The 26,786-nt window shown below is 44.7% G+C and overlaps 2 protein-coding genes across 6 annotated transcripts in view; one reads left to right on the top strand and one right to left on the bottom strand.

The window, feature by feature from the left end:
* The window catches only part of Strn3 (striatin 3), an 86,792-nt gene extending 80,815 nt beyond the window's left edge, over window positions 1-5,977 (bottom strand). Inside the window, exon 1 of one of the 3 annotated variants that reach the window (XM_038337792.1) lies at window positions 5,511-5,977. In XM_038337792.1, the coding sequence (XP_038193720.1) occupies window positions 5,511-5,801 (291 nt within the window). In that variant the 5' untranslated portion in view covers window positions 5,802-5,977. The remainder of the gene's footprint in view (window positions 1-5,510) is intronic. The other 2 variants (XM_038337793.1, XM_038337794.1) reach the window with 2 other exon arrangements.
* Window positions 5,081-26,786, top strand: part of Ap4s1 (adaptor related protein complex 4 subunit sigma 1) — a 43,604-nt gene continuing 21,898 nt past the window's right edge. For 2 of the 3 annotated variants that reach the window (XM_038337797.2, XM_038337795.2), the window contains exon 1: window positions 5,081-5,400. The gene's annotated coding sequence lies outside the window, so the exon portion shown is untranslated. Of the gene's footprint in view, window positions 5,401-6,274; window positions 6,389-26,786 lie in introns of those variants that run through there. The other variant, XM_038337796.2, reaches the window with a different exon arrangement.

Raw genomic sequence — 26,786 nt, 5'->3', positions numbered from 1 at the left:
TAAAGCAAGGTTACGACAATACGATATGTATATTGTAAAGGATAAACTTAAAAAACAGGCACCAGATGAAAGAAAGTTTAGATTACACTAGGGAATTCAGGTAAGAGAAGCCCTATGAACAAAGACTGGAGTAGCAGTAAAATAAAACGCACAGAATAAATCAGGATTATTTCCTTAGGTTAGTGGTCAGACTTCATAGGCTATCCAGGCAAAACTTTCTTACGTTCTTCCTTTTTTAAGCTAAAAGAGACTCCATGTCACTGTATATGCAGGAGTACTATAAGCCACTCAAATTAAATTTCAGTGAGAATTTATTTTAGGATGAGCCTGTTTTACATGGCCATTTCAACCATTTTAATCTAGTCCTCCTTATTCAACAGCCTCTTTCCTCCTTCAGCAATATCTACTTTTGCTGCTTCTCCCAAGTGTAATGTTCTTAATATGATTCAGTATTTCTTAAACTTCAGATCTAAAACTACATGGTGGTACGGACTTTGCAAGAATTAAATGAAGGGCTGAGGATTTAACGTAGGTAGAATTCTTGCCTAATACGCATGAAGCTTTGGGTTGGCCTCACAGTACCATAAAAACAGTTTACAACTGTAATTCCAGCACTGGAGAAGTAGAAGGTAAATTCAAGGTCACCCTTAGCTACCTAAAGAATCTGAGGCCAACCTAGGGTACAAGAGACCCTAGCTCAGAAACAGAAGGGAGGGAGATGAGTAAACGTATATTGAAGAACATAATATCCAGAGTTCGTGGACTATTTTTATGCATATATTTGAAACATTAATCCAGCACACAGTAAAGTACTAAATATTAACTGAAAATTCATACAAGTTTCAATCTCATTTATTTTTTCCATTTCTTTTAACTTGTCACTTGAAGCATTTTATTCTCTACAAAACAAGTTCCCTAAGGGTAAAGTCTTTGTTTCATACATAATTATATACCCAGCAAGCAGCCCAAAGCAGCACACATTTACTAAATAAGTAACTAAGAAAAATCAACGAAACTCAAGAGACTGCATACACTCCGGAAAAGACTCACTAACTACTAGTAATAATATTAATGGAACAGGTTTGGCGTGGTTTGCAGGGAGAACAGGGATACAAAATCAGCTTAACAGATGAACAGGGGAATTTGAGATAGAAAAGTTAAACAGGAAATTTACAAACAAGTCTGAAACATCCGGAAGCTAAAAGCATGTCCTGGGATTTAAATCCCAGCTCTGCTTTCTGCTGTCTCCAGTAGCATATTTGAGCACATTATTTAAACTCTGGGCCCCAACATTTCAGCTAGAAAGAAGCCAGTTCCACCAACCTTGCCATGAAGTTTTCAGAATGAAATGGGTAAGTATAGTAGTTTAAAAATTGGATGCCAGCCCTGGAGTTGGCTCAAAAGATAAAGGCATCTATCTGCTACCACGCCTGCTGACCTAAGATCAATCCCTGGACACACATGGTCCTCTGACCTCCAAACATATGCTGTATTCATGCACATTCCCACATACACACAAAATAATAAAATATAGTAAAAATTTGACTTTTTTTGGTAAAATAATAGTGAAATACAAGTTCATTTAGAACCTCAGATTACAACTAGAAACAAACAAGAGGAAATATTGCAAAAAGTGGGCTGTGCTTGGTGATGCCCTATATTATTCCTTTTACTGGAGAAGGTAAGGTAAGAGGCCACCCTGGGCTACAGAGTTGAGACCCATACTAACCAGGGATACGTAGTAAGACAATGTCTCCAATCGGAACAGAGGTGCTGAAGCAGGTAAAAGGAAAACAAGGAATGAGAGAATGGAAGCCAGTGAAGAGTCTCAAACAGACTGTTGCACTATGAAGCCCTGGTTGGCCTGGAACTCAAGGGACGTCCACCTGTCTTCTCAGGTCCAGAATCAAATAGGTGCCCCAACACAACCACCCCTATAGGAAAAGACTTTGGGGAAGAAATAGTTAGCAGTAGAAACTGTAGCTTAAGCCCAATACAGTGTTTAAGTCATAGGATTAGGAAATTTTAAGGTCAATCATGAGCCAAAAAAAAAAAAAAAAAAACTGAACAAACAAAAACCTGTGTTCTACAATGTTCATAAGGGGCAATATTACAAACTGAGGATAACCTGTAAGTGTGACAGAACAAAGAAAATCTGGAGGGCTGATACGATCGCTAAGAGGTAAAGGAGCTTGCTGACAAGCCTGACAACCGACAGCGGAAAGTGAAAACCGACTCCCAGGAGTGTTGTGGAAGATCTAAACCAGACACACTACATACATGCACAAGGCTCAGGATTCAGTCTCCAGCACAGCCAAAAAAAGTGTGATCATATATTAAACCCAGCTACCTGGGAGACTGAGATAGGGAATCACTTAAAACTCAGGAGTTAAGACCCAGACTGGCCAACATTACAAGATACCGTTTCAAAAAATAATGTGTAGATGATTAGGGCTCTCAGAACTATATAAAAATGATAGAAGTTATCTTGTTTTTAAGAAAGTACCAAAATAACTCTAAATTTATAGCTTAAATCTACATACATTTTTAGACATACATTTCAACACATAAAACTTTAAAGTGCATACTTCACAAGCAGTCTTAATTAAAGACTAATAATAGCATTCAAGGTCAGTGTGAGCCACGTACCAGGTTCTAGGCAGCTTTTGCTGCATAGCCCTATCCCACCCTCCAAAATGACTGGTAACAGATTATCTGAAAGAAGCCCAGCAACAGAATCCTTAAAGTCCTTTTCTGTTGCTGTAAAGGGCAGGAACAATGGAAAGGAAAAGGGAATAAGGGGCTGACAACATAGATTTCAATAATGTAAAATTTGTTAATCTGGACACAAGAGGCTTCCTTAGCTTTTACATCAACCATGCCTGAGTGACAGATTCAATTGCTAACTTGAAAAATCAATGAAAATGAACAGTACAAGGATCAAAAACCACATAAGAAACTGGTGGTCTATCAAAGTAAGCAAAAGCCTCAACACATATTTTAATGAATACTCTAACCTCAGTCTACCCACATGGAACATTAAGTTGGCATCAGACTGTACTAGAAAGTTATATGACCACAAAATTTTAAATCTACACGTAATAAAGAAATCCTGAGCAACTTTCACTTAAGCTTTTTGAAAATTATCTCAAAAACACAAAAGTATTAACAATCTTAAAACTACCGAATCAACTAAAGGTGCCATATAAAATATGTAAGATTTTTAAGTTTAACTTAACCCACTTTGTGGAATAAAAGTTTACTGGCTTGTTGGATGTGTGATGCAAACCTTTAATCCCAGCAGGTAAGTGGCAGAAACAGATGGATCTCTAAGAGGGGTAACCGGCCTGTTTTACATAGTGGGTTCCAGGCCGCCTGAGACTACAGACTCTGTCTCAAAATAACCATAACACAGACTGTAGAGGCTGTTGTGGTGGTGCATGCTTTTGACCCCAGCAGAGGCAAGTGAATATCTGAGTTCGAGGCTGGCCTAGTACCAGGCTAGCATGAGATATAAGATCCTAAGTCACAAAAAAAAAAAAAAAAAAAAAAAAAAACCTAACAAATAAGCAAGACCAACAATTAGGGTCTGGAGAGTGGCTCACGGTTAAGAAAAACTGCTGTTTACGCAGAAGACCAGGGTTCAATACCCATCGCCATATGATGGCTCCTTAATCATCCATAACTACACAGATCCAAAGATCACTTTTGACTTTTGAGGATGTTTGTACATATGTGGTGCATAAACACACATTCAGGCACACACATACAAATAATAGAAGTAAATATTAAAAAAATAAACACACACACACACAGCTGGGCATGGTGGCACACACCTTTAATGCCATCACTTCGAAGACAGGCAAGCCTGGTCTACATAGCTACGGAATACACAGAGAAACCCTCTAACAAATACTTACTGGTTCAGTCACTTGACTGCGATGCTTTTGTCAACAAAACATTACTGATATTTTAGGTTTCTTTTACTTTTTTCTGTTTGAGATTGAGTCTATGTACCTCTGGTTGTCCTGGAATTCTCTATGTAAATCAGGGTGGCCTGAACTCATGGAGAACCACCTGAGTGTTGGGACTAGAGACTTGTGCCACTACACAGCCGAGTATTTTTAATTTTTGAATGAAATTCTTTATACTCATTCAATGTAATGAAAACTGAAGATTCGTGTTTATTGAGAATACCTTTTCTTCCAAGACAGGGTTTCTCTGTGAATCTTTGGCTGTCCCGGAACTCACTCTGTAGACCAGGCTGGCCTCAAATTCACAGAGATCCGCCTGCCTCTGCCTCCCAAGCGCTGGGATTAAAAGCGTGCGCCTCCACGCCCCGTGAAAATACCTCTTCTACATTAATCGACCTCCTGTTTCAACATTATTTCTTCCTAAACTCACCAAAGGTGTGATGTATGTGTGTGTATGAACAATACTGCTTACATCCGAAATTCCTAAGTCTAAGGAAAAAAAAAGGAAAAAAGAACAGGTGCAACGTTTAGATGCATGCCTTTTTATTCTAAACTCAAGTTATACCCTGGAAAGAACTTAAAACTAAATGCAACTATCCTACAACTCAAATAATCCTTTCAAACAGAGACACTTAATTTTAAAAATTCAAGACAAGAACCCGAAACTACCATCTTTCAAAACTTAGGGTAACTCAAGGCGATCAGGGGTTTACATTAAGTGGACATTTTGCGTCGTTTCAGCTCGGACCAAACAAAAAGTACGTTTTGCTTCAAGGTTAAGACCAATTTTTTGCGCAGACATTTTATAAATCCACTGAAGGGAGTCCAGTTGGGCTTTGTATGATTAAAAACAAGGACGTGGAAGGAAAAGTCAAGAGAAGCCGACTCAAAAGAGGGAAATTCAGTTAAAAGTGTTGATGAATCATCAAGCGCTTAAGGAAATCCAAGTGAGAACAGCGGCATCCCGGGTATTTAAAAAGTTGAGGGTGGCAAGGCAAACTTCGGCGGCGGGCCGCAAGCCATTGTGCGAGGTGGCAGCCCGAAGCGGCGCGGCTGTCAAGGGGCAACTGCGTCCCGAGGCGCGGGGGAGGGGGCAGGACGCCACATCGGAAGGGGGTGCCGGGGCCAGTAGGCGAGACGCTCAGCCCAGGCCCTCTGCGCCTGGGCTCAACCTCAAGAGGACCAACAAGAGCCAACTCGGGGCCCAGCGGACCCACGCCATCCTGGCGCTCAGAGGCGCTTGTCCCAAGCCCGGAGGCCCGGTAGGCGCCGCCGGAGGAGCCCCGCAGACGCCATGCTAAAAGCCAAAATGGCTGCCCCGAGGATGCCCGCAGCGCGCCGCCTGTGAGCAGGGAGCCGGCCGCTGCGGGAGCGGGGGAGGGGGCGCCGGGAAGGCAGTCGCCGCTCGCCAGCCGGAGCCTCTCAGGTAGGTCCCCCTCCGCCCCTTAGGGCGCTGGCCCCAGCCCGGGCCCCACCCCCGGGGCCCGCGCCCCGGTCCCCCAGCCCGCGCTCGCCCCCCTCCCCCCGGCCAGGTACCTGCAGTTCGGCCCGCTCCACCTCCCAGTGCGCCCGCTCCATCTCGAACCGAGCCCACTCGTGCTGGATGTAGTGCAGGATCCCCGGGATGGTGTATTGCTGCGGCCGGGACAGCTCGGGGCCTGGCGGGGGCCCCGCCGCCTCGGAGGCCGCCGGACCCCCACCGCCCGGCGCTCCGTTCGCTCCCGGCGGAAGGTTCAGGGTCCCCCCGGGTCCCTGCTGCGGCCGGGGAGGGGCCGCCATCCCCGGGCCGCCACCACCGCCGCCGCCGCCTCCGGCCAGCTCGTCCATTGTGTGCGGGGCCCCGGCCGGGGCGCAGAGCCAGACGCCGGCAGCTGCGGGGAGGGTCGGGGACGGGGGCCCCGCGCCGACGGCAGGGCGGGGGCCGGCCGGGAGAGGACCGGGGAGGGGGGTCGCTGCCGTGTGCTTGCCGCGGATCAGAGCAGGGAGCTGCCGGCCGCCGCCATTACAGTCCCTCCTCCATCTGCCCGTCTCACTCACTCACTTTGGGAAAAGGGGGGGGGAAACCGCGGCGGGAGGGAGGGAGGGGGAGGGACGGGTGAGGAGAGACGTCGCGCCGCCGCTCGCCCGCCCGCTCGCTCGCCGGCTCGCGCACGGCACGCCGGGTAGCGGACGCCTCGGCGGCCGCAGGCCGGATAACCAAATAGAGTCCGGCCTCACCCTAGACGGGTGCACTGAGGATGCGCCGCGCTCTGGGGGCGGGGAAACGCCTGGGCCACGCCCCCACACCGGCGCCCGCCCCTCCCCCGGCTTTCCGACTCAGCACCAGTGGCCTCCCGGGTGCAACCGGGACTTTGCGGAGCGCGTGGGCCTCGGGCTTTCGTGTTGTTTACTTCTCGCAGATGTCATCGGGAACGGTGAGGACCTCGCCTACGGGGCTGGGGTCAAGCCCCGCGTATCCTGCCCAGGAATGCCTGACGTTTCTCTGTGGAATTCTTCGCGCGTTTTGCTCAACCCCCAAAGGATCGTGCCTCTTTCTCTGCCTGTCACTCACCTTACCTCTAGTGTCGTAGCACCAGTCAGTCTCCGGGATCCAGGGGGACGTTCACCTTTGGCAAATGGCCCAGATTCCTCCGACTTTAACACTAGTTCCGGGGCTTCCCGCGACCTGCGTCTTTGGTCCCGCTTCAGTGCTCCTGGCTGCCTGTTGTAACTTGTCTTCAGCCTTTATAATTCTGAGATAGGTTGTGTTTGGGGGAGTTTAAGCATTGTTTTCTTTCTTCTTTTTTCTTTTTAACTGGAAGAAGTAGTGATATCTTGAGTCCTGAGAATGGTGGGTGCATGGGAAAAGGTAACTTTCAAAGACACCCATAGTTGGACTCTGATGTTTAGACGTGAGCTCATATATTGTCCATTAGTAGCAGAAATTTTGATTGAAACAGAGAACAAAAGTATTATGAATACAACTTAAACTAAATGAACAGTGGCGATATCTTAATCTTTAGATGGCTCTAGAGTGAAATAATACACACATACAAGGTCAGATTTTTAAGTTCCGTGGTGTGCATTTTCTTGCTTTTCGAGACAGGGTTTCTGTGTGTTATCCTGTAGTCCTGGCTGTTCTGGAACCCATTCTGTAGACCCGGCTGGCCCCAAACTTGGATACCAGGCAGTCTTCTGGGATTAAAGATGTGGGCTGCCCTATTCCTTTAACCCGGGCACCCGGGCCTTTCTCAGAAACTTCTTTCCTGTCTGCTCTGGTTTCTGCCCTTCCACCTCACTCTCCCTGCCGCCTGACTAGTCTTCCAAGGCAGGTTTGATTGTCACCTCTGCTTAAATATTTTAGCCATCTCCAGATTTAGAACAGAGTCCAAAGTGGGCTGCATGGTGGCACTTGTCTGTGATCCCAGCCTTTGGGGGGTGGAGGCAGAGGGTCATAGGGGATACATGGACCCACCCTTGAGTTGTACATCTCTCTCCTCTCTCTGCCTTTACATTTTCCAGTCCTGTTGTGAGCAAATTAATTAATACCAACCATCCTGACTTTATACTTCACACCTGTGCATAAGTATCTCCCCAAAAGAGTTTTTAAAACTTTGTTTCCACGTTTACAAATGCGTTGTCTACATGTCAGTAACACGGTTTGTGGCTTTGCCCACTGAAGTATCTCCTCAACTATCCCATCCCTCTGGTGGTTTTTGGCCGTGTCTTGTTGTATAGCCTAGTCTGGAACTCAAGATCCTACTGCCTCGGTTTTCCAAGTACTGAGATTACAATCTTACTTCCCAGCCAGCCTGGGTAACAACTTGAACTGTACACAGTTTTCTTCTCCGCTGGGATGATGTTTACACTGTTAGCATTGTGCCTCTCGCCCCCTACTCCCGAGGACACTGAGCCTAGAGAATCGGTTCTCCCAGGTGACTGGATTGCAGTTCCCCTCGCCTAACTGGAATTCCCTCTCTGATCAGTGACTGTGTCACTTCCTCTCCTCAGGCCCACTTCCAGACTTCCTTCTTGTTCTCTCCTTTCACCCATTGTCTTCATCCCTGCTCCCTAGGTGCAGACTGATTTGGGGGCAGGTTTCTTCTATAGCAAGGCTGGCCTTGAACCTGTGATTCTCCTGTTTCTACCACCCCAGTGCTGAGGTGGCAAGTGTACACCAGCTTGCTCAGTTTATGATGCTCTTTGGGGAAACCAATTTAAACCAGGTATGGCGGCTCTTGTGCTTTCTGCACTGGGGCGGCTGAGGCAAAAGAATTGCTATGTGTCTGAACCCTGAGCTACACTACATGATGAGTTCCAGGTTGTTTAAAAACAAAATGAAAAGAATGCCTCTATATTTAATCAACTTAGTTTTTAGGGTACTGTAGCAGGCTTTCTCAGACCACTAGCCCCCAAATCATGACATGGAGAAATATTATTAGTTATGAATACTTGGTCTTATGCTTGTCCCACTAGCTTAACTTAAATTAACCTATTTCTCTTCATCTGTGTTTTGTATATCCTACTCTGTGTCTGGCTGGCTGACTTGCAGCTGCTTGGCTGGCCCCAGGGGTCTCCCTCTCTTTCTCCCTTCATCTCCCTACTTCTCAAGTCTGAATTCCTCATCCTCATATTCTCTCTGCCCACCAGCCCCCATGTATCCGTCTACTGCCTAGCTATTGGCTTGTTAAGCTTTTTATTAGACCAATCATGATATGAGATGTCCTTCTGTATATGTATTGCTTTTATTGGTTGATGAATAAAGCTGTTTCAGCCAATGGCTTAACAGAGTAAGCCACGTGGGAAATTCAAATAGGGACAAAGAGGGAGAGTAGACAGAGTCGAAGAGATGCCATGTAGCTGCCATGTACAAAGGAGTAACATGCCACACTGGTAAACCACAGCCTCGTGGCAATACATAAATTAATAAAAATGGGTTAATTTGCCAGGCAGTGGTGGCATATGACTTTAATCCCAGCACTCAGGAAGCAGAAGCAGTCATATCCCTGTGAGTTCAAAGCCAGCCTGGTTGCCTGGTTTACAAGAGCTAGTTCCAGGACAGAGACCAGAGACACCCTGTCTTGAGAAAGAAAGAAAGAAAGAAAGAAAGGGGTTAAGATGTGGGAGCTAATAAGGAATACGCCTGAGCCATTAGCCAAACAGTGCTGTAATTAATAAAGTTTCTGTGTGATTATTTGGGTCTGGGCAGCCAGGAAACAAAAGCACAGTCTCTGTTTACACAGTCAGGTGCTTTAGGCAGGCAAAGGTAAAACAACACATCTTTACATAATTAAACAAATGCAGCATAAACAAATGTAACACACCTTTACATAGAGTAATAGTCCACAACATAAACAAATGTAGCACACCTTTACATAGTCAAAGTAATATTCGACAAGGGTATTTCTTCCTCTCTTTCCTACAGCTAATATCTGAGCCTGTATGTTTTGGTTTTGCCCCGCTGGACTTGTCATTCAATTTCCATGTATTGTGCAAGTGAGAGTATATCAGGGAGTTCCAGGCTTTTAACTAAGTTGGGAATAGATGTACTCAGGGACCTTGTCAGTTGTTCCCTCTGAGGCGTGTGAAGAGCTCTGATTCTGCCTTTAGAACTAAGTAGTGTCTTGTGATTATCTAAGTACTTTATGTCTTGATGACCACGCGCCTGTCATCTTTCCACTGAAGAAATTAAACAGGTTCATAAACAATATTGTAGTCATTGTTTTTCTTCATCATAAAGGATATAACAAGCATTCTTATTTTCATGACTGGGAGGACAAGCCACAACACAGTTCTTGGTGACTTTAGCAAGTCCCATTGTATAATAGGAAGTGGTCCCCACCCTTTTGTATCAATGAGTGTGTGTGCATTTAGAAACAAAGAAATAGAGTCTCTCTTCCCTCTTTGCCTGCTGTCTATGACTGGGCTCAGTATTAGTCTCTGGTTCCTGAATCCTTAGCATGTTTGAAATTGTAGGTAGTTTCAGGTGACTCAGTTACTCTGGGAAATAGCACGGTGTTTAAGTTTATAAAGTAAGAGGGCAAATACATATCATAGCCTACCAAAACTTTGATAAGAGCCCGGCCTGGTTTACAAAGCAAGTTCCAGGACAGCCAGGGCTACACACAGAGAAACCCTGTCTCAAAAACAACAAAGAGAGAGAGAACTCTGTCTCTGGAAAAACAAAAAAACAAAAAACTGACGAGTTCAGACCAAAGGAGCAGACCACACATAATGCACGCACAACAGAAGAAGAGGAGGAAGTGCTAGCCTGCCAAGTGAGATGAGATATTGACTTATAGTTATACAAGTTGCTTGAGGCTATGAAAATTATATATATACGCAGGGTACATTAATCAGGCAAATATTGTATGTAAAAGGAAAAGGACCTTTACAGATTATAGAAAATGGGCACCAAACTTTTAAGAAACCCAGGATACTACATAAGACTCTAGTCCAAATTCATTCTTCAATTGTCTCCTGGGTAATATGAGTCAGAAAAAAAGTAGGCTGTGGTAATATTGTGTAATAGCTAACTTACTGAGATGTCAAAATTGAAGAGAGAGAGAGAGAGAGAAAGAGATTGCCTGGAGCCAAGTCTCTCCAGTACACTGGCTAAGAATATGCAACCAGGTCTCTAACCCTGAGAGCAGAATGATTGGAAAATATGACCAAATGGGAAACTGGCCAGACTTTCCAAGGTGATAATTTGACAAGCTTACAGATGTGGCTTGTCTCCCAATGGAGCATCAGGGTATGTTCAAAAAGATGGTACCAGGCAAAGGATACCTGTGCAGAGCAGTCTGTGCGTGACACTGTTCTCCTTTGAAGATTGGCTGTTCCTGTTTGGTTTGGTTTTGGCTTGTTCTTTCTCTTTTCTCTTTTTTGGTATTGATGAACAAATCCAGAGCCTCACATATACAATGCACACCACTGAGCCAGGCCTTCAGCCCCTTAAAAGTATATGCTAAAATTTCACAAAAGTATATTATTTATAAGAGCATATTTTAATAAACTTTGTGTCTTTCTATTAACAGCCCAACCTAAAGTACATGGCACATACCCCACAGAAAAAAGTGGAACTTTTTTTCCCAACATTAGAACTTGAACCCAGAGCTTTGTACATGCTAGGCTAGCACTGTTACTCCTCAGCCCTTCTCTTTTACATTTATTTATTTGTGTGTTGGGGGAGCACACACACACACACCAGGGCACACATGTGGAGGTCAAAGGACAACTTATAGGATTCAGTTCTTATTCTGTCATATGGGTATCAGGGTCCTACACAGGTCATCAGGCTCCCCAATATTCCCCTACTGGAACATCTCGCTGGCCCTACCTTTTATTCTGACACAATGTCTGGCTAAGGTGTCCAGGCTAGTTTCAGACTCTGACACGGCTTAAAATTTGTGATTCTCTTCCTTTAGACTTTCCAGTAGCTAGGATTGGAAAAATCTTTAGAGACATTTAAGATAATTCTTATTGAACTCTGTTTCTTTTAGTTGAGGGTGGCAATAAAAATATTTTGTTCTTGCAATAGTGAAGATTGAATCCTTGTTTCTGCCATTGAACTAGACCCTCAGCCATTCCCCTGTGAGACTCACCCTCCGGCACGGGGGAGAGTTGCTTTCCCATTTCTCTGTGGGTCTGAGGCTTGGGGTCCCAGCGCACATCCACTCAGGACTGAACTCACGCAGGGCTCCCTCCTCTCTACAGTGGCAGCTTTAGCTTTAGTGTCCTAAATGTTCTCATTATAGAATTGAGTCACTTCGTGGACATTTTTAGGTTCTGTTATTTTTTTAAAATGGATAGAGAGACCCTATCTCAAAAAAAACCAAAGTAAGTTAGTAAATAAATAATTTAAAATGGCCAGGCATGGTGGCACATTCCTTTAATCCCAGCACTGGGGAGGCTGAGGCGGGTGGATCTTTGTGAGTTTTAGGGCAGCCTAATTTACATAGTGATTTTTTTCTTTTTGTGGTTTTTACGGGGCTGAGACTCCTGACCCTCTTGCCTCTGTCTCCTGAATGCTGAGAATATGGATCTGTACCAGCGTTGCAGCTGAATGACTGCTCCTTAGGCCTAGAGCCGTGGTTCTCAGCCTGTGGGTCATGACCCCTTGGAGTCGTATAGCAGGCATCCTGTGTATCAGATATTTGCATTATAGTTTATAACTAGCAAAATTACAGTTAGGAAGTAGCAACAAAATAGCTGTATGTTTGGGGGTCACCACAACATGAGGAACTGTGTTAACTACCATGTTAATCAATACTACAGTGCTCAAATTGTTACAGCTTTAGCCACTGAGAGATCTTCCAGATTGTCTGCCTGTCTGTAACTTCTTGTAATAGCTCTATTTCATGTACTATAAAAGTGAATGACTTTTCCTGGGCTCCCATATTTATGTGGCAGTCACCACAAAATTCCGGCCTTTGAGAAATCACTTCCTAACCCCCACCGGTGGTTTGAATGAGAATGGCTCTCTCGCGTAGGCGCATGTGTTGAATGCCCAGGTGTCACTTGTGGAACTATTTGGGAAGGACTAGGAGGTGTGGCTTTGTTGGAGGATGTGTGTTACTGGGGGTGGGCTTTGTGGTTTCAAAAGCACACCCCATACCCAGTATCTTTCTCTGCCTACAGATCAGGATGTAAGCTCTCAGCCCGATGCCTGCCTGCCGCCATACTTTCTGCCAAGATGATGGACTAACCTCTGAAACTAAGAAAGCCCGCAGTTAAATGCTTTTACAGGAGTTGCCTTGGTCACGGTGTCTCTTCACAGCAACACCGCACTGAGACACTCCCTACCACCTGAACCCCAGGTCTCCTGTCTCATGAGATGTGCCCGCTCTGGATGCCGCCCTTTGTTACCAACTCCCTTTACCTAGTTTTCAAGATTTACCTGTCTGCTCTACCTGTAATCTGCATTTAGACATCCCTTTGACGTAACTGTAATCCATGTGAGTGTAGAATATGGTATTCTGTTTTTATCTTTTCTTTACTTTTATACATTTTATACATTGCTTTTTTTCCTTCTTGCCTGTAGCCTGTGTGTATCTATTTTTAATATTTTTCTGTTTTCATTTTATTTATTTTGAAATAGGATCTCATCCCATAGCTCCAGCTTGCCTACCATTCATTATGTCACCCAGGCTGCCCTGGCATTCACAATAATCCTCCTGCTTCTGCCTCCCCAGTGCTAGGATTACAGGATTGGCCTGCCATACCTGTGTTGACTATTGGACAGAAAAAGACATCAAGGTTGTGCTCATTTGCTTAACAAGGAAGACTTCTCCCTCATTCCACCCGTGCAGTGTTAGAGACATTTCAGGCACATTGTTAATTATGCTGTAGGTAAATTCTTAAGACTGGAACTTTGTCCGAGTACAAAGACAGAGAATCACTGTCCTATTTTTTGTTTTTTTACATCATATCAGGTCACACTGTAGGAAAGTATAACAATTTAAAAGACTGATGGCGTTTTGAAGTACAGACATCCTCCCCTACCTGTGTCTTTCAAGCCCATCGGTCTTTCCTATTTAATCCACATAAAAGGGAGGAATTTCAAGTCAGCACAGCTGGATGCCATGGTACAGCAGTAGGCATAGGTCTGAGGCAGGGGGATCTCCAGAGCCATCATTAGCTAAACAGTGAGGCCTTAAAAGAAGTCCGCATGCTAACTATGTTACGAACATTGCACCATGTGTTGTGTTTAACCTTTGCCTCACTCTGTAAGATAGCTGTTTTCCCTTTGATAATGCCAGGATTGGCACCAGAGGCTCCGCGGGGTATAGCTAGAGGTCAGTATTACTCCCGCTAGAGTTGGGAGAAGGAATACGAGCCCATGCACTGGAACAAAAGAGGAGGACAAAACACCGGAATTCCTGGGCTGTCCTGGTTAAATGAGCAGTCCTTCAGGTGAATCCCAACACACACACACTCACTCTCCCGCTTCCCTTAGTTACTGGTTCTGTTGAGTCAAGGTCTCACATATTGTCCTGAAATTCACTGTGTAGCCCAGGCTGACCTGAATTCATGGTCCTTGGGCTGCAGCTGTCTGAGTGTATGTTACAGACTTTACACCATGCCTGTCAGCAGAGTCCGCTGGTGCTGCCCCTGCTGTTCCTGACTCCCGGCTTCTTCTTCCCCTCTTCCTGTCCCCTTCTGTCCTCTTCTTCTTCTCCCCCTCCTATTTTTTCTTCCCCTTTTCTACTTTATTATTTTTCTTACGAATCAGGGTCTGGTTTTATAGCTTTGGCTGGGCTGGCCTTGAACTCAGCTCCACTGCTGATAAGACCACCACACTTGACTCCTCTTCATCTCCTCCTCCTTTTTCTCCTCTTCCTCCTTCTCTTCCTTTTCTTTCTTTCTTTTTTTTTTTTTTTTTTTTTTTTTTTTTTTTTGAGAGGGTGTTTTGTAGATCAGGCTAGTCTGGAACTCATGGCAATCCTCCTGCTTTGGCCTCATGAGTCCTGAGATTCTAGGTTTGAGCTACCACACCTGGCATTTTTTTTTTCCAGAACAAAATGCCATTTATAAACCAGAGTGCAGGCCAGTGAGTGGGATAAAGATTCAGTGGGCAAGGGCACTTGCTATCAAGCCTGACAATATTCGTTTACTCTCAAAACCCACATGTTAGAACAGAACCTACTTCCTCTAATTGGCCTCTGACTTCCACATGCACCCCATGGCATGTGTGGACGTGGACGTACACTCAGTATGAGTAAATGCTGTTTTCTGACCTTCTGTTTCATATATACATGTGACCTTACTAGATCACATGTAAAAAGATCTCTCAAAGTCATGATTAAGGATGTAATTATTAGATTAAGGATGTAAAACCAGGGGTGGCGATTCAGGCCTTTAATCCCAGCACTCAGGAGGCAGAGGCAGAGAACTCTGAGCTTGAGGCCAGCCTGGTCTATAAAGTGAGTTCCTGTATAGCCAGGACTCCACAGAGAGACCTCGTCTTGTAAAACCAAAAAAACAAAAATACGAAAGGCTGTAGCTCAGTAATAGACTGCTGGCGTAGAGTGTACATGGCCCTGAGTTCAGTCCTCAGTCCTACTGAAAACTAAAACCATTTGCTAGGCCACATGCCTGTAATCCAGCTGTTTAAGAGGTAAAGGCAGGAGGATCAGGTCATCCTCAGGTCTGTAGAGTGCTCCAGGCCTGTCTGAGCTACCATGTAGCAAACAAAGCGTCTGAATCCCAGCTCTGCTGACGGAGTTCATAATCACATACTGATCGCCTGGGTTGCAGGTCGTGTAGTCCATGCCACGTGGGTAACTGGGATGACTGGGAAAGGCAATGTGATGTCCTGCGGAGATTAGCCAGCACTTCAGGCCTTGCTGCTGGTCCTCTGCCCAACTCACTAAAAATACATCACATCTGCCAACTCCTTTAATCCTCCCAACAACCTGGGTTGGACGCACACCTGTTAGTCCCAGTGCACAGGAGACTTAATTAAGTGTCTGGCCAGAACCACAGAGCTGGTCAGCAGTAATCGTGAAGCCTAACAGCTCCGCCCCAGCTCCTGCTCTCAGCTTCCACTCCGTACTGACTTGTGTACTAAACTAGTAGTCAGTTTCTAGGCAGAGGAAAGTTTTCTGACAGCGTCTTATGACTCTCTCAGTGGTTTTGAACTTGCTTTGTAGCTGATCCTCCCAGTGCTAGAACCATAGGCTTCCATGCCTGCTGTATGTGGTGCTGCGGTTCAAACGAGGGCTTCAGGAATGTTATACAAGCTCAAATACGCTATATCCCAAAACCAGAATTTCTCTTTTTCAAATATTACATGTTTATTTACTTACTTATTTTGTCTGCCTGTGCATGTGTTATACATGGGGGTGGGTGGCTTTCCTGGATGGAAGACCAGATGACAAACTGTGGGGTTTGTTCTGTCCTTCCACTGTGTGTGGCCTAGGGATCAAACTCAGGTTGTCAGGCTTGGCTGCAGGCCCACTGACCCACAGAACTATCTAGATAGATAGCCAGGAATTTGCTTTTTTAAGTGGTAGTGGTAGAGTCTCCCATTAACTTTTAGACAGCATAGAAGGAAATACTTTGGTCAAGGATTTGTGTTTGTATGTTACAAGAGGGATTGTTTGAGGTCCAGGAAAAGTCAGAAAGGATGTCGGCCATCATCAGAAGTCCTAGAAACTGCCGCCACTTCTTTATCATCGATAACTTGTTTGGTTTTTCCAGATTGTTCCATGACACTAGAAAAGAGAACACTGGGATGAAGATGAAGGTAGAGCGTTTACCTGCCACACACAAGACCCTGGCTTTGATCCCTAGCACTACCATAAGACTAGTACGCCACGCAATGGTGGCACACACCTTTGTTCCCAGCACTCGGGAAGCAAATTGAAGACGATCTCTGAGTTCGAGGCCAGCCTGGTCTACAGAGTGAGTTCCAGGACAACACAGAGAACCTTGTCTCAGAAAAAAAAAAAAAGTAAAATATTAATAAGAATAATAGAATATTCCCCAAGCATTGCCAAAGCTATTGGATATTCTGAAAGTTGTCTGCACGCTTTCACATGTACTATGGTACACACACCTCTGTCTACACAAATAACAGATAAATGATAGATAGATAGACAGACAGCTATAGGTACTAAGATAAAAAGCCATTTAGGAAGATACCAATTGTCATCATCTGGCCTTCAAAGGTGCACACACAACTCACACAAATTATTTTTTTGTTTCTCTTCCTCTTGAGCTCTTCCCTATTAGGACATCTTGGCACCCTTTGTGTGGTGTTTTCCCTGGTGGAATTTCCATCGTCTATTCTTCCTTGTTGTACATGTGCTTTCTTTGTGTGCGGAACCTCCTACCTTCATTGCCACATCAGAACACCCTCCGCAGTCCTGCACGTTGTTGAACACAGAGTTCATGAACACAGGAAGTTCATCCCTGTTCCATGGCCACGCCCATCATTTGCCTAGGTGTGGCTTCTTGATTGTCTTATCTCAGTCTCCTGAGTATTTGAGCTTGCTCCTCCCTGATGACTAACCAGGGATAGGTGCCTACTGCACACAGGTTCCCGTCTCAAACACGTCCTTGTCTCTTCAGTCTCCACGGAATCTCTTGTTTATCCTGATGATTGTGGGTTTTAAAGCAGTGACACCTGCGGCCTCCATTTGGCTTCCCTGTGCACGCCTCCAGACTCTGGTGATGGTATATGAGCATGTGGGTGCTGTGGACTGTTCTTCTGAAAACCTGTATCCTGATGAGTATCAATTCAAATGTCCTTGTTTGCCATCCTTACTCTTAAAGTCAATAAGGGGAAATGCTGGTCCTGGAAGGCAGAAAGCAATTTGATCCCTTGATGTAACATCTCAGCAGGATCATCTTCTGTCTCATCTTACCACTTAATGCAACCAGGACTTTTAAAGGCAAAATTTGAACCATGGGTATCCTGTTGAAATGTTTTTGTTTTCTTTTGCCTGACCATTGAAATACAAGAATATGTTTGTAATTGATTTAAATTTGTTATTTGTATATGTGTATGCACATGCATACACATACATATGCCATGTCTTTTTTTTTTAATTTTTTTCTTCCAGACAGAGTTTCTCTATATAGCCCTGGCTGTCCTGAAACTTGCTTTGTAGACCAGGCTGGCCTCAGAACTCCAAAGTCTGCCTCCTGAGTGAGTGTTGGGATTAGAGGTGTGTGCCACCACTCCACGTCAAATAAATCTTTTTTTAAAATTATAAAGAATACGTTGCTGAGACTTAGAAAAACAAATATTGCAATATTTCCTCATGTGTAGAATCTATGGGTGTGTTTATGTGAGTGTGTGTGTGTGAGAGAGAGAGAGAGAGAGAGAGAGAGAGAGAGAGAGAGAGAGAGAGAAGCTCCAGAAGGGAATGAAGAGGGAACAATACAGGGTACTCGAATATGCGTGTCCTGACAGCAGCAGGAAAGGCTGGAACACTGGCATGGTGGGAGGAGGGCCAGTATCAACCAAGAGCCAAGCACATCAAGGTACACATCGAGGTACACGTATGAAAACGTCGCAATAGACTTTTGAGCCGCTGCCTTTTCTTTGCTTACTGGCTGATTCCTATTCAAGGAAGTACGTTCATCATCATGATCAACTATTTCTATTACTTTAAAAATAAATTGCAATTAATTCCATTTGTTCATATTAGTCGTTGTTGTTTGAGATAGGGTTTCATTTAGCCCAGACTGGCCTTGAGCTCCTGACTCTCCTACCTCATACCTTTAATATGTAATAAGGCATGTGCCATATTACATATTAAAATAAAAGTAAAGATGCATTATTACATGAATAAAAATAAAATAACTTGGGCTGGAGAGATAGCTCAGCAGTTAAGAGTGCTTGCTGCTCTTGCAAAGGACCTGAGTTCAGTTCCCAGCATCCATGTTTGGTGGCTCACAACCACATGTAACTCCAGCTTCAGGGATCCAATACACATGGCAGATACACACATAAAGAAAACAAAATAATTTGCCGGGCGGTGGTGGCGCACGCCTTTAATCCCAGTACTCAGGAGGCAGAGGCAGGTGAATCCCCATGAGTTGAAGACCAGCCTGGTCTACAAGAGCTAGTTCCAGGACAGGCCTCAAAGCTACAGAGAAACCCTGTCTTGAAAATAAATAAATAAATAAATAAAGTAAAATAACTTTACTGAAAGGATGATAACTTCTTGTTATTGTTAGTGTTTTGACCTAAGGTTTCATGTGTCCCAGGCTGACAGTGAACTCACAGCACTGAGAATGAGCTGGAGCTCCGGCCCCCCTGCCCCCACCTCCAAGTGTTGGGATTACAGGCATACCCTGCCGCACCCTGGCTGCTGGCCATTCGCTGGAGCGAGAATAAAAGTAACCTGTGACTAAGCACCACAGAATGTGTGGCACTTCCACACACAGCAGTGAGGTTATCTCCCTGGAAAAGGGAGTGAATGACCACAGGCCTCCAACACGGCCCAGCTGTCACATCCCTGGGTGAGCTGGTCTAGACGGCATGCTGACTGAACACCCCAGGCCTTGCTACACCGAGCCCAGCCTTTTATAGAACAGTACTTGAGGTTATTGTGAGGTTAGCGCCTGTCTGTTAGGGTTTAGGAAGTAGGGGTACACTGGGAGAAAATGCAGTGAAGCTTGTTTCATGGGCTGAGGCTTGAGCTTAGCAGTACTTGCATAGCATGTACAGGCCCTGGGTCGTCCCCAGCCCTGTGGGGAATGGGAACTGAAGTGTAAACAAATACACGCCAGGCGGTGGTGGCACACGCCTTTAATCCCAGCACTCGGGAGCAGAGGCCGGTGGACACTGAGTTCAAGGCCAGCCTGGTCTACCGAGCTAGCTCCAGAACACCTAGGGCTGTTACATGGAGAAACCTGGTCTCAAAAAAAAATTAAGCAATTATCTTTCATAATGTTATTTATGGCTCCAATCATAGAGGAAACTGTTGTAGGAGACCAAGTGCCATTGCGAGTCACCTCATCTCACGTCATAAGCCAGAAGCAGCTGTCCAGCTGGGGTTCAGAAGGTCAGGCAAACTGGAGGAACGCTGCAAGCTTGTGGGAAAGCCATAACTCGCCAGCTTTGTTATTCAAAAATTCAAGCTTTTAGGTAACACATTCTCCTAATCTTAAGTGAATAAAAATCCCCAGCAGTAAGTTCTTACTAGTGTCTAGCTTGACTTAGCCTCTTTGCCCAACCTACAGCAAAGTAGTCTGTCCCTGGTGTGCCTCAACACTCTCTCTCTCTCTCTCTCTCTCTCTCTCTCTCTCTCTCTCTCTCGATGTGCCTCAGCCTCTGTAACTTGGCTGGGGTTCTATTCTCCTGTGCAAGCTGCCTATTTCAACAGAGCTTAGCTTACTGTAGAGGCTGTGTGTGTGTGTGTGTGTGAGAGAGAGAGAGAGAGAGAGAGAGAGAGAGAGAGAGAGAGAGAGAGAGAGAGAGAGAGAGATTGCAGGAGGCTGTTTTCTTCCTAGCATGTTTGTCCAGGGATCTACTCAGGTCACCTTTACGTGCTGAGCCATCTGACAGCTCCACTCACCAGACTGCACTCTGAGACAAGCTCTGTTCTTTGCCCTCCTCCCAGTGGAATTTTCTATAAATCCTTTATGACCCTAACCAAACGTCTTCTGTTCTACTTCAGCTTGACACCAGCTAACGTGTTTGTTTGGTTGGTTGAGACAGGGAATCTCTACACAGCCCTAGCTGTCCTGGAACTTACTGTATAGCTCAGGTTGGCCTTGAACTTAGTGATCCACCTGCCTCTGTCTCCCAAGTGCTGGAATTAAAGGTGTGTGCCACCATGCTCAGCCCAAATTTAAAGTCATTTTAGAAAAGAGGAACCTTCATTGAGAAAATGTACCCACCAGGCAGGCCTATGAGCAAGTTGATTGATCTGGGAGTGCCCAGCCCACTGTACGTGGCCCCCCTACGCTAGTGCTCCTGGAGGAGCAAGCCATGGGGAGCATGCCCATAAGCAGTACTCCTCCGTTGCCTCAGCTTCAGGTCTTGCCTTCAGGTTCTTGCCATGCTTGAAGTCCTGCCTTGACCTCCCTCAGTGATGGAGTGTGGCCTGAAAGTTGTCAGATGAAATGTGCTCTTTTCTCCCCAAATTGCTTTAGTCAGGGTGCTTTGAAAAGCAACTGTTGCCAGGGTAGTAGTCAGGGACCACCTAGGGTGATGATTGTAATGGTAGAAGTAAAAATGCTGCGGATCCCTGGCAGCTGCAGTCGCAGAAATGCTGCAGGTTCCCAAGCGGCAGCAGGCAGCGGACAGGACAGCGGGTCCTGAGAGCAGCCAGTCCCAGGCAGGGAGGGTGCAGTTTCCCAAGTGGCTGCAGTGGGCCATGAGTCCCAGGTGAGTGAGAAACCTCAATGGGGCAGCCAGTCCCACTAGGAGAAACAGACAGATGGGCATTCCATGAGACCATGCCACAGGTCTCTGAAGGTGGCTGGTCCCGGGCAGGGAACCACACAGTGCGCAAGAGGCAGAGACATGGATAGGCACACCATGCAGAGTGAGGCTGGATATTTATTTGGTGTAGTGGGGAGCTGTGGGCTGGATTTTTGTCACCCTGTTTTTGTCATGTTTAGCTTTATACGTGAAATAACATCACACAAATTGTATTTTTTTAAATACTGTCTGGCCCATTAATTTTAGCCTCTTACTCACGTCTTGACTAACCCATATCTAATAATCTGTGTAGCACCACAAAGTGGTGCCTTACCAGGAAGTTTTTAGCGTACATCCATCTTGGGCTGGAGCTTTATTGCATCTCTGTCTTTTTTCTGAGGAGAGGCACAGCGGTCTGCCTAACTTAAGAGAGGCATGGCATTATCCACGTTGGGCGCCAATTTGGTGGGTTTTGGAGGGGAAAGGGAGAAGGAGAGAAAAGTAGAGGGGCGGAGAGAGAAGGGAGAGAAGTGGGGAGAGGCAGAAGCTGCCTCTTTGAGAGAGAGACAGAAAAGGAAGAGACTCAGGCTGCAAGCAGGAAGGAAGATCTGCTTGCCTTGGTGGCTGGGGAGGGAGTACACGTGGCTCTTAAAGGAACAGGACAGATCATTACAATGCTCCCCCTCCTTTGTTCTTCCTTGAGTCTCTTTGGCAGTAGAGTGAGAAACTGAGCTTTGTAATTATAGCTGCTAACGTGACAGGAATATGTGTGTGCAAATTGTAAGGATATATCAAAATCGAGGCTAGGCACACCTTTAATCCCAGTACTTGGGTGGCAGAGGAAGGCGAATCTCTGAGTTCGAGGCCAGCCTGGTCTACAGAGCGAGATCCAGGACAGGCTCCAAAGCTACAGAGAAACCTTGTCTCGAAAAACCAAAGGAAAAAAATCGAATTTTTACAAATAAGTCAGATTAATCTATATAACATATTTTTTTTTTTACCATTTCTTTTTGTTTGGCTGGTTTTTGTTTTGTTTTGTTTTCTAAGACAAGGTTTCTCTGTGTAGCACTGGCTGTCCTGGAACTCACTTTGTAGACCAGGCTGGCCTCAAACTCAGATCTACCTGCCTCAGCTTCCCAAGTTCTGGGATGAAAGGTGTGTGCCACTACCACCCAATGTTTTATACCATTTTCATTCATTTATTGTAGATACAAATAGAATGGATTTTCTTGGTTTTGTTTTTGTGGTTTTGAGATAAGATTTTACCATGTAGTCAGGCTGGCCTCAACTCACCATTCTTCTGCTTCAGCTATATACCTGGAGAGAGTATAGTGTGATTTCTGAGTACCAAGTAGTGATAAAATGATTGGCAAGATTAAAAATCCTTAAGAACAGGTCATATGGTACACACCTGTAATCCCAGCACTCAACAAACTGAGGCAGGAGGATGTAAATTCAAATCCAACCTGAGCCACATGCTGAAACCTTGTTCTAAAGAAAAAAATCCTGGCAATCTTTTAGTTTGGTTTTTGTTGTTGTTGTTGTTTTTATGTTGACAGATTTTCGTATGTTGAATCATCCCTGTAACTCTGGGATGAAGCCAGCTTGATCATGGTGGATGATGGTTCTGATGTGTTCTTGGATTCGATTTGCCAGTATTTTATTTAGTATTTTTGTATCAATGTTCATGAGTGAGATTGGTCTGTAATTCTCTTTCTTAGTAATGTCTTTCTGTGGTTTGGGTATCAGGGTAATCGTAGCCTCATAAAAAGAGTTTGGCAGTGTTCCTTCTGTTTCTGTTGTATGGAATAATTTGAGGAGTATTGGTATTAGTTCTTTGAAAGTCTTGTAGAATTCTGAGCTGAAACCATCTGGTCTTGGGCTTTTTTTGGTTGGGAGACTTTTGATGACTATTTCTATTTCTTCCGCAGTTATAGGTCTGTTTAATTTGCTTATCTGGTCTTGATTTAATTTTGGTGATATTTATCCAGAAAGTTGTCCATTTCCTTTGTTTTCCAATTTTGTGGAGTACAGGTTTTCGAAATATGACCTGATGATAATCTGTATTTCCTCAGTGTCTGTTGTTATGTCCCCCTTTTCATTTCTGATTTTGTTAATTTTGTTATTCTCTTTCTGCTTTTTGGTTAGTTTGCATAAAGGTTTGTTTATTTTGTTGATTTTCTCGAACAACCAGCTCTTTGTCTCATTGATTCTTTGTATTATTTTCTTTGTTTCTATTTTGTTGATTTCAGCTCTCAGTTTGATTACTTCCTGACGTCTAGTTCTCTTAGGTGAGTTTGCTTCTTTTTGTTCTAAAGTTTTCAAAGATTCTGTTAATTCACTAGTGTGGGATTTTTCCAGCTTCTTTATGTAGGCGTTTAGTGCTATGAACTTTCCTCTTAACACTGCTTTCATTGTGTCTCATAAATTTGGGTATGTTGTGTGGTCATTTTCATTGAATTTTAGAAAGTCTTTAATTTCTCCCTTTATTTCTTCCTTGACCCATTGATGATTCAGGTGAGCATTGTTTAATTTCCATGTGTTTGTGGGTTTTCTGGAATTAGTATTGCTATTGACTTCTAGTTTTATACCATCGTGATCTGATAAGGTACATTGGGTTATTCCAGTTTTTTTTTATTTGATAAGGTTTGTTTTTTTACCGAGTATGTGGTCAATTTTTGAGAAGGTTCCATGAGAAGAAGGTATATTCTTTTCTGTTTGGATGGAGTAGTCTATAGATGTCTGTTAAGTCCATTTGAGTCATAACATCTGTTAGTTCTCTTATTTCTCTGTTCATTTTTTGTCTGATGGGTCTGTCCAGTGGTGAGAGGGGAGTGTTGAAGTGGGGTTTAATGTATGATTTAAGCTTTAGAAGTATTTCTTTGACATATGAGGGTACCCTAGTATTGGAGGCATAGATGTTCAGTATTGAAATTTCCTCTTGATGGATTTTTCCTGTGAGTAATATGAAATGACCTTCTTTGTCTCTTTTGACTGATTTTAGTTTGAAGTCTATTTTGTTAGATATTAGGATAGCTACACCCGCTTGTTTCTTAGGTCCATTTGATTGGTATATTTTTTTCCCAACCTTTTACTCTGAGACGATGTCTGTCTTTGAGGTTGAGGTGTGTTTCTTGTATGCAGAAGGATGGATTCTGTTTTCGTATCCAGTCTGTTAGCCTGTGCCTTTTTATAGGTGAGTTGAGTCCATTTACATTAAGGAATATTAATGACTAGTGATTGCTATCTCCTGTTAATTTAGTTTTCATCGTTGGTGATGTTAATTTGTGCGTTATTTTCTTCTTGGGACAATCTGTTTGTTTGTAGACAGAACTGTGCTGTGCTCTGTGGTACACGCTGTCCTTGAACTGTCTTCTTGCCTTGCCCTTCCTCCTTCATCCTTTCATACATGGGGACACATGAATACATCACCATTCCTGTCTCATGTTGGTTTTTTTTTTTTTTGCATCTTTTTCTTCCAGTGTGGGGTTGAAATAGGGTTTCATAGCTGCTGCCCAGGCTGGTCTCCAATTCAATTTGCCCAGCCTCCCAAGTGCTAGGATTACAGGCATGAGCCACCATGCCTGGCAAGTTGGTTTATTTTTTAAGAGATCTCACAAATGAGTCTGCCCTACTCAGGGCTCTCAGCCTAGACCACTGAGCCATCTCTTCAGACTATTACTCTGGTTTCTTGATCTTGTGTCCACGAGAGGAAGATCAGCCATTGTGCTCAATTATTTGGGTTACTGCATTCATTATTTCAGAATTTATACTGGGTGTAAAAGGAACAACTGTGAGATTCAAACAACTGTCTAGAAAGAAAACCTCAAGCAGAGCCCCTGACTGATGAGTGAGGAGTGTCACAGAGTCTGCTCATGTATGTAGCCTCTGAGGGGCAGCCTGCCTCTAACCCAGTAAATGCAGCGACTTTGGTGTGATCTCTAATCCACTGTAATGCAGCGACTTTGGTCTCTGACCTAATGTAAAATTGGCCTCAGACCCAGTGTAGTGCAGACTGTGGTCACTTTGCTGAGCTTTAAACTGAGAATGACAGAAGCCCCTGTCCAAAGTCTCAGGAGAGGCGATGACTTCCAGGTTTCAGAGCACAGTTTGCTGTTGGGCCTTTTAGAGGAGTTTGGTGACAGCTGATATTGCTTATTCTACCACTAAAGAAGAAATATTTGCTTTAGATCTCCCTCCAGCCAATAATGAAGCTCAGGCTCCTTAGCATAACTTCTCCTTTGTTTTTTGGGACAGAGTTGCTCCCTCTTTAGCCCAGATTATCTTCAAACACGAGGCAGTTCTCCTGCCTCGGCTCCTGAGTGCAGGACACAGTGTGCATACTACACCCAGCTCCTTAATTGACTGCTAAAGCTTATTCCATGCGAGCAGCTTGATTTCCTACGGCCATTCTTTTTTCAAAAAGATTTATTCATTTTATGTATATGAGTGCTATATTGACTTTATGCCAGAGAGGACATCAGATCCCACTATAGATGGTTGTGAGCCACTATGTAGGTGCTGGGAGTTGAACTCAGGACCTCGGGAAGAGCATCCAGGATTCTTAACCACCGAGCTGTCTCTCCAGCCCCAGCCATTCTCTTTTTTTTTTTTTTTAATTATTTTCTTATTTTTAGTTATGTGTGTGTTTATCTGTTTGGGGGTATCACACATGAGTGTAGAAGCCTGTAGAGGGTAGAAGAGGGTGTGGATCCCCTGGAGCTGGAGTTGCAGATGCTGTGAAGTGTGTACGGTGGGTGTGGAGGATGGACCCCAGAAGAGCAGCCGCTGAGCCATTACCCCAGGCCCTCCGGCCACTCTGGTGCCCTAACCTGCAACCACAGTGAACTGCCCGGAGCCTTCGTCACTTGTTTTCCCAGCCACAGAGTCTCGTCTAGGTCCTGCTTCCAGATTCCTATGCCCCTGCTCTGGGGTGTCCTTCCTCATCCTCCTGCCATGGGCCCTCTCTGGACTCTTGAATTGCATCTGTCTCCCTTATGTCATCTTGTACTGCTGCCATTCGCTTCTCAGTCTAGTGCCTTTGTGACTGATATAAAAACCAGAAAATCAAAAATGATCACATCTTCATTTCCTCTGACTCCGGTGCTCAGTGCGTACTTGGTGGTTGTTTGTGATCTAACAAATAAAGCTTGCCTGAAGATCAGAGGGCAGAGCTAGCCACACTAACTAGCCACAGAGGCCAGGCCGTGGTGGCACACACCTTTAATCCCAGCACTCGGGAGACAGATCTCTGTGGGTTCAAGAAATTGGGCTACACGAAATTGATCTGGTCTAAAAGAGAAACAGCTCACACCTTTGATCCCAGCCCTAGGGAGGGGGAGACAGGAGTGGTATGGCTGGGCGGAGAGAGGACTACAAGGCAGGAGGAGGCAGGAGGTCAGAACAGTCAGTCTTGGGATTCATAGAGACAGGATCACCCCTTGGGTCTGAGGATTTGGTAGGCGTAAAAATTCTAATGGCTGACTGCTGTGCTTTTCTGATCTCTCAATATCTGACTCCAGGTTTTAATTATAAAAACTAATTAAGATTGCACTTCAAGCCGGGTGGTGGTGGTGTACACCTTTAATCCCAGCACTCAGGAAGCAGAGGCAGGCTGATCTCTGTGAGTTCAAGGCCAGCCTGGTCTACAAGTGCTAGTTCCAGGACAGGTTCCAAAACTATAGAGAAACTCTGTCTCAAAAAAGAAAGAAAGAAAAAAAAAAAATTGCACTTCAACTCAGTACCCATCAAACTTGATGAACAAATTGGCCATGTCTGAGTGGCAGGGCTGCGTGTGTTCAGAGTTGTTTTGTGGGAGCTGGTGGAAATTGTGTATGGTTCTGTTTATTTAAACCTCATTTAGTCCTTAGGAACAAATACTGCTTCTGCCACGTATTTGTCTCCTCTGGCTCATCTGTGGAACAGGCTTAGGGTGAGTCTTTGAG

This window comes from Arvicola amphibius, chromosome 7 (assembly GCF_903992535.2).
Source record: "Arvicola amphibius chromosome 7, mArvAmp1.2, whole genome shotgun sequence".
In the NCBI taxonomy this organism is placed as follows: domain Eukaryota; kingdom Metazoa; phylum Chordata; class Mammalia; order Rodentia; family Cricetidae; genus Arvicola; species Arvicola amphibius.
The sequence above is the reverse complement of the archived record's forward strand: the minus strand, read 5'-3'. Positions and strand labels throughout refer to the sequence as shown.